Source organism: Nycticebus coucang, chromosome 9 (assembly GCF_027406575.1).
Source record: "Nycticebus coucang isolate mNycCou1 chromosome 9, mNycCou1.pri, whole genome shotgun sequence".
Lineage (NCBI taxonomy): Eukaryota > Metazoa > Chordata > Mammalia > Primates > Lorisidae > Nycticebus > Nycticebus coucang.
Genome location: NC_069788.1, coordinates 47,798,260 through 47,806,004, shown reverse-complemented (window position 1 = coordinate 47,806,004; position 7,745 = coordinate 47,798,260). Strand labels below are relative to the sequence as shown.

Sequence of the window (7,745 nt, the reverse complement as noted above, 5' to 3'; positions counted from 1 at the left end):
TGTCTCCAGACATCAATCCCCTCCATTTCAACACTCCACGTGGACCCTCTACCACCTAAAACCCCCAGCTGGATGGCATCAGAAAGGACAGTGAGTGGCAGTAACTCTCACTTTATAATGATATATTTAGGATTTGGCGTGACAAAATTATTTATTGCTGAGTGAGCAAACTCCTGGCCCCCAGGAGAAACTATGGGCTCCCCCCATACTGCTCATCTGAGCTGTCAACCCTTCTGAGTTAACCCTCCTGCCAGTGCTGCGTGTACCTTCCCCACTCCCTCTGGTTCCCATGAGTACCAGATACTCTCTGCTGAATCCGTCACCTGTGGGCCCCAATCCAGACCTGCTAATGCACTTGCCGAGCAGCCCCACATTTTCCTAGATGGCTCAGATCCCAAGATCTAAAGGATCCTTTGGGTTGGGTCTCCCAACTATACCCACTTGCCACAGAGGTCTATCTACCTCTGGTTTCCTCCACCCCTAGAAAGTTTTTAAAGTGAGGGAGGACCCTTTGGTCTTTATTATCCACCACCACGCTATTTTTTGTTGTTTTTGGCTTTTAAAAGGTGGAGGTGGGCTGGCGCCTGTGGCTCAAAGGAGTAGGGCGCTGGCCCCATATACCAGAGGTGGCGGGTTCAAACCCAGCCCTGGCCAAAAATTGCAAAAAAAAAAAAACAAAAAAGGTGGAGGTGGAAAAAAATAACTTGAGATAGGAGAAATGTAAAAGCAAAAAGTAATAACAGCTGGTGAATCCAAGGGCCATACCCCCATAGTCCATAAACAAAGACACCCTATTTTAGCTGTATTTTCTCCTGTATATGAAGAAGTCCCTGTGCCCTTCTACTCCGGGGTTTCTTCCTCATCCCTGAGGTCCCTGTGCTTACAGTCTGGCTCATACCCTATGCTCTCCCCCTAAAGGCCACATTGTCTTCACCTTTTGTCCCCACCCAACCCTAACCCATGGTCAAAGTCCCTTTCCTGGGTCTTCCCTCTGCTTCTCACTCTCCCTCTCCAGTCCCCCATTCTCCCAGTCAGTGGCCTTCTCATCCCCATTGGGCTTCCGGAGGCTGACAGCCAGCACCAGGGCCTGTAGGAGGCCAAAGAGGCAGGCAAAGTGCAGGGGGTGGGCTGTAAGTAGGCTCAGCACAGCATGGAGCCCATGTAGGGCAGCCAGGAAGGACAGTAGCCCATGCAGCCAGAGGCCCAGGGGTCCACGCAGGCCCAGTGCATCCAAGGCTGCCCGCAGAGGCCGTGAGCACAGCGCCAACAGGGCTGAGGCCAGCAGCTCCAGCAGATGCAGGGTCAGATTGGTGGAGATCTGCAGACACTCCTCTGGGTCCCCCAAGTACTGTGAGGGAGCTCCTGATTCCCCCCGCAGCCAGCCCAGCAGCTTCTGACGCCGGCCAGGTTTCTCCACTGGGACTTCAGGCCCAGGAGCATTCAGTGCCACTTCAGGGGATATCCTAGGTCTACTGATGCCACTTGAATCCACACAATCCCATTCGAGTTTGGGAATAGCTCCTCCAGCCTCCAGTCTCCCAGACTCTTCAGTGCTAGAGACAGCCTTGTCCCACTTGAGGGAATCCATTCTTTTGCTCCCCAATTGCTCAACTTGGGCTTGCCTGCTTGGTTTTGAAGCAGTACCAGAGCTCCTCAGTAACTCTGAGTCCTTAGTCTTGAGAGGCCTCGCGTCTTCCATGGTTTCTGGGGCACTATCCCAGTCACTCCCTGAATTCTCAGGGGAGCTGTCCAACCGTCTGGGTTCTGGGGTAGGCGAGTCAGGCTTCATTGGTTTCCGGTGGCCCCACGGGCGAGGTAGCCAACCACCAAGCTGTCTTAGGAACATGGCTGGGGTATGTAATGAGCACCCCAATACTGGGGCTGCTTCCCAGCACTGTTAGATCCTCAGGGTCTCCTCAGAAGACAGTCTTTTCAGGCTCAGAATGGGTATCTGCTTAGTGATGCTGTCCTATTATGAATTCAGAAGCGGTTCCTCACATCCCTAAATGGCTGTGCAGTCGCAAGTGTGGCAAATGACTTTTTCCTTTTCAGCTTAGGGATGGAGAAAGGAGGCATATCCAAATTCAGTCACCATCTCCACCCCCCACACACACAAACACAAGATTCCAAGAGTCTCAGATCTGTGAAGGTCTGGGTCACTCCCACAGAATCCTGTTTCCGGATTTCCTTCCCAGCGGGTAGCACCCCAAGTTTCACTCACCCAGGCCTCGCCTCAAGTTACCCCAGAAACTGAGGAGGCGGTGCTTCATCCAAGAAGGCAGGCAGGAAGGTGGCCCCAGGTCCTAGGTGCTCCTGGATATGGGGAGTTTTAAACTGCTGCCCCAAGTGAGTTCAAGGAATAGAAATTCTCTTTGTTGGGAGGTGGTATGGGGGTGTCAGGCAAATTCCAGCCAGCAGCGTTTGCCTCTTGATTTAGGGAGCTGTGATTCCAGTGGCCTCGCCAGCCGGCAAGCAAGCAGCAGAGTGCGGCCTCCGCAAGGTCAGAACTGAGATGTCCTCGGAGATCCCAAATCAGAGGCAAAGCATGGGCCTATCAAGGGACCCACGCGTCGAAGGCGCTGTGGGCTGGGCCCCTTTCTGGGCCCAGCGTTGGAACCGTGGCCTCGCCGAGCCGCCCGGAGCCGCGGAGTCCGGAAGCAGCAGCATCGGGAACGGAGGGACTGGCGGGGCGGAGCCGCAGCTTGCTGGGCGGGCCCAGCGCGTGAACCCAGCGCCTCCCTTCTCCGGCGCAGTCAGTGTGCGCTGAGTCGAGATCAGCCTCCGCCAGGCTCGGAATGTGAAGTTTTCGCCTCCCAGAGGGCCCCCGGGCCTCCAGTGTTCCCTTAAATTCACCTGCCTTCCACAACCCTCCTGCCTTTGGATTCTTCCCCACATCCTTCACTGCTCCATTTTGAGCCCGTGACTTCATGAAAGGCTTTCCCAGAAAAGAAAATGATGCGGGGAGTCTTGCAACTAGAGCAGCACTTCCCTGCAGACTTAACTGGGTTTCATAACATCTCTTCGTGTGTCCGGCACCTGGGGACAGAGGAAGTGCAGGAAAGAAAAGTGTAGACAAACAGGTGAAGAATCTTGACTTAAAAGTTTTGATCTGGGAAGCCAGATCTATCCGCGTATAAACTGGATAATCTTAGGCTTTCCTATGACATTAGCTTCTTCCAAGATCCTACCCGCTCTTATCATCTCCCAGGTCCTTGCCTGACTTCCCCTATCCCCCTGCACTATAAAATTTGATCATGGGCGGGCGGTGCCTGTGGCTCAGTCAGTAAGGCGCCGGCCCCATATACCGAGGGTGGCGGGTTCAAACCCGGCCCGGCCAAACTGCAACCAAAAAATAGCCGGGCGTTGTGGCGGGCGCCTGTAGTCCCAGCTACTCTGGAGGCTGAGGCAAGAGAATCGCTTAAGCCCAGGAGTTGGAGGTTGCTGTGAGCTGTGTGAGGCCACGGCACTCTACCGAGGGCCATAAAGTGAGACTCTGTCTCTACAAAAAAAAAATATGATCACAGGCTTTGTTCTTCTCCAGCTGTGAGCTCCCCGAAGGTTGACAATGTCTTTCAAGCTCAGCGCCTGTAGTTAAGTGGTTAGTGCACCAGCCACATACACCCGGGCTCGCAGGTTCGAACAGCTAGGTGTTGTGGCAGGCACCTGTAGTCCCAGCTACTTGGGAGGCTGAGGCAATAGAATCACTTAAGCCCAAGAGTTAGAGGTTGCTGTGATGTGCAACGCCACCGCACTCTACCGAAGGCGACATAGACTGTGTCTCAAAAAAAGAGAATGTCTCATTAATGACTGAACTGCCTGGAGTGGTCAAGGGCCTGAGTAATGTGAGATTTGCATGGTGATGGGTAATTTCTGGTTTGGGTGGTGCTGAAAGAGTAAGTGGGGCACTCCCAATAGGGGGTGGGAGCTAAAAGTGAACCCCAACTCCCAGAGAAAATCTCTTCTGGCTCAGGTGGTACTTGCATGGGGAACAGACTTGTGTTTGGTTTTTTCAAAAAGCTTCCAAAAAAATGAATAAACCACAAAAGACAGAGACGGTTGGTTTATTTTTCCTCTCTCAGCCCCTCTTCCAAAGATAGAGCCTACTGATCAAAACGGTGCAGATCCCAGGAAGTAGAAGTCTGAGGCCCAAGGTCAGATTTGAGCATCAGCCCAGGGTCAGATTTCACCAAGGTCAGAACTCAAGGTTCATGTATGTCCTCAGATCCCGCTCCCAGGCCCTGCCCTTCTCCTTTTGCCTTCTTTCCTCCTTTCGGGTTAGTGTGGCCCCCCGAGGAGCTCTCTCCCACCCAGCGACAGCCCGGGTGTCCCAAGCTGGAAAGTGTGTGACTCGAGGCTGGGGTGTTGACCTGTAGCCTAATCCTTCTTGGTCCCTCTTGAGGACAGTGGGGATGGGGTTGGCACGGCCCTCACCCCGGGGTCCTAGCCCCATTCCTGGCTCCCAGCCTCCCCTCAGCAGCAGCTTAAATCCTGGGCTAGAGGTGGGCACCCCAAGGGGAAGGCTGGAGGGCCGGGGACCCTGGGACAATGACAACAGGTGAGCAGTAGATGTACGGTGGTTGGAATCTTGGAAGTGGGTGTCACAGGTCTCACAGTACTGGGGGGAAGGACAGGAAGACCTGCAGAGAAAAAAAAAGAAAAGATTAAGAGCAAGGAAAGGGAGAGGGGAAGAGTTAAGGTCTCAGAGGGTGATGACAGGGTAGAAAAGCTAGCTTTCTGATTAAGGAATAAATTGCCTTCCTATCCACCTAACAGTTAAGGACCCAGAAGGATATAATTGAGAGAAAAGATGGTAAGCAGGCCTCACAGGCTCTGGGGCAAAGGAGGAATAGTAATGACTATAGCTAACATTCATCTAGTGCATACCATGTAGCAAACACTGTTACAGCATTTTACATACATTAACCCAATGAATACTATCAACCCTATGAAAAAAGTGTTCTTATTATCCCTTTTTTTTTTTTTTGCAGTTTTTGGCTGTCTGTGTTTGAACCTGCCACCTCCAGCATATGGGGCCAGCGTCCTACTCCTTTGAGCCACAGGCGCCACCCTTATTATCCGCCCCCACCTTTTTTTTTTGAGACAGAGCCTCAAGCTTTCACCCTGGTAGAGTGCCGTAGCATCATAGCTCACAGCAACCTCTAACTCCTGAGCTCAAGCGAGTCTCCTGCCTCCGCCTCCCAAGTAGCTGGGACTACAGGCACCCGCCACAACGCCGGGCTATTTTTTCGTTGCAGCCGTCATTGTTGTTTGACGGGCCCAGGCTGGATTCGAACCGGCCAGCTCAGGTGTATGCGGCTGGTGCCTTAGCCGTTTGAGCCACAGGGGCCAAGCCTATTATCCCCTTTTCTAAGATGAACAAACTGGGACATGTAGACAGATTTTTTGCCCAAGAAGAATCAAGAATTTAAACCCAGGGAGCTCATGTTTACAACCATTTAACTACAACCCTTACCAACCCTCACTGGAGAATGAAGAGGATGAAAGAACCCTGTTCTGTTCTGGGACTCTGGCATGGAGTGGCTAGGAAGGGCAAAAAATACAGAAAGATTGGTAGGAACTAGGGTTTTCCCTCACCCGTTCTCTGGGCTCCTTATCTCTCCATGGCTCTCCCTGACCATGCGGGCCACCTCAGGGAAGCCAGCTTCTTCGGCCAACTGAGCAGCATCCCTGCCACCAAGTTCACAGACCCCCACCCAGGCAGCCCCACGGCCCAGGAGGTAGCTCACAGCTGCCACCTGGCCTGCTCGAGCTGCACACATCAGGGGGGTCCACCAGAAGGCATCCCGAGTGTTGATATTCCCCCCAGCACCTCCAGCCTCATGGGGCTCCAATAGTCTTCGAAGTTCTGCAAGGTCCCCCTCCTGAGCTGCCCTTAGTATCCACTGGGTCATCTTGTCTTCAGCCTCAAGGGATCTCCCTTGTCCATGTCTTCCTGATGTTCCTGCCGCTGCTACAGCCTCCCTCTTCATTCTTCTTTTCTTCCTCTTTCTTTCCCTTGCAGGTTCAGGCTGAGTCTTCTGGGACTCAAGGGCACTGCTCTCACCCCCAATCAGGGCCTCATAGAAAGCTCGGGCTGCAGCCCCATCCAGGGTGGGCTCTGGCTCCTTAGGCTGCAGCTGCTGTTGCCCATCCTTCCAGAGGTCACTAGGGTCGGTGGCTGGGGTGAAGCTGATGAGGGAGGGTCTGGACATGGCTTTTGGTAGAACTGATAAAATGAGACCAGGCAAAGGAGGATGAGTCAAGCATGCCAAGACCCTGATGGTCCCTGCAGTGACCAGAGCCACGTCTAGGAACCTGTTGGGATGAGAAAAAGTAGTCTTAGCATCAAAAACACCATCCTGCCCTCAAAGAGACACCACAACCAAGAACCCTGCAGGGAGCAAGGGCCACATGTAAAAAAGGAACCCTACAATAATTGACCTGCCCCTTAATAAAAGTTAAAAAAGAAAACTCCATGAGACATTTGTCCAGAGATCTCATGTTCCGCCCCCACCCCCATCCTCATCCCCACCAATACGTAAGACCAGCCTCTCTGAAACCACTTTCCCATCCCCAAGACATACCATTAAGAAAAATCATCCTGGCCCTTTAAATTTTCCTCTGTTCCATTTAGGGATCTCCTTTGTCTAAACAAAATAGGCGTGACACTTCTCTTTCCAAGAGAGGCTCCCGTTTGTGTTCCCCTGCGCAAAGTGACGCTATTCTGATAAAAAGAGTACACAATCAAACAGCCTCACAGCACGAAAACGCATGTGTTGCAACAACAAAAACACCACCCACATTACTTGAGCGCGCAGGCGTTCGCAAAGCGCCCAGTTCGGTTTCCCGCTCTGGAACTTTTCCTCTAGCATACGCACAAGCACCGCGTGCCCAGGTAGCGCGAGCACCCGAGAGGATCTGTCGGTTGGGGTCCTACTTTACATAACGCCCCCACAATGCCCTTCGCCTTTCTCAACGTGGTCCCCGCTCCAAACTCATTTCCTGGAGGTGGGAAACCACTCTCTGGGTTAAGAGAGGCCCTGAGAAGGCGGAGAGAAACCTGTGGAATGCCGAGAAGCTGTGAAATGAAATAACGTCACGCTGCCCCTCACTATTACCCTGATCAAGGCTCGAAGGTTACACGTAGAGCCCAAAAGGAAATGGAGAAGTGCAAAGGAACAAGCAGCAGAATGGCTGGCGCCACCTCAGGTTAGCACAGTGGGCAGTTCGATTCTCACACCGCTTAGCTCAGCCCAGTACATACAATCCAAGTGGCCTTTGCACGGAGCCTAGCCGCACCTCCCTCCTCAGGAGACCCAGTAAAACACTGGCCCTGTCGCGGTCTCCGGTAGCGGGCCTGACTCGGACTAGGGGCTTCGCAGACGATAAGGACCCAGCGGACTGGCCAGGGATAGGGTCAGTCCCTGGGTAGCAGTGCTGCGCGGGAGTAGAGAGGAAATCTGTGAGGGAAGCTGCGGGGAGAGATAGCTCCGGGATCGCCTCTTGGCCTCTTCATCCAGTGAACACACCACTATATTTCCCAGGCTCCCCGGCCCCGAACGCCAAACTTGACTTCCGCTTCCGGTGGCCCCTCACTGCACCCCACCCTAGACCTCTTCCCCCGAGGCCTCGCGACACCAGGGTCATGCGCGGGTCGTCATGGGATTCGTAGTTCACATTTGCCTCTTTTCGCCAGTTTTTCTTCCTCTCGGGACTTCATATCCCAGCGTTCACTGCGGCGCCGG

The 7,745-nt window shown here is 53.3% G+C and overlaps 2 protein-coding genes across 7 annotated transcripts; both read right to left on the bottom strand.

Annotated features, from left to right (window-relative positions):
* Positions 1–83: 83 nt before the first annotated feature.
* Positions 84–2,673, bottom strand: C9H6orf47 (chromosome 9 C6orf47 homolog). The gene has a single exon (XM_053602762.1). It carries the CDS (start codon positions 1,844–1,846, stop codon positions 965–967), a length of 882 nt encoding a protein of 293 aa, XP_053458737.1. The 5' UTR covers positions 1,847–2,673; the 3' UTR covers positions 84–964.
* Positions 2,674–4,045: 1,372 nt separating this feature from the next.
* On the bottom strand, positions 4,046–7,565 carry GPANK1 (G-patch domain and ankyrin repeats 1). Of its 6 annotated transcripts, none has more exons than XM_053601418.1 (3): positions 7,530–7,565; positions 5,596–6,315; positions 4,046–4,637 (listed from the first exon to the last, which is right to left on the bottom strand). In XM_053601418.1, exons 2-3 carry the CDS (start codon positions 6,210–6,212, stop codon positions 4,193–4,195), a joined length of 1,062 nt encoding a protein of 353 aa, XP_053457393.1. In that variant the 5' UTR covers positions 6,213–6,315; positions 7,530–7,565; the 3' UTR covers positions 4,046–4,192. The 6 variants fall into 6 exon arrangements, with proteins under 6 accessions (XP_053457393.1, XP_053457388.1, XP_053457389.1 ...); XM_053601413.1 differs by having other exon boundaries at positions 6,585–7,559; XM_053601414.1 differs by having other exon boundaries at positions 7,119–7,559.
* Positions 7,566–7,745: the final 180 nt, after the last annotated feature.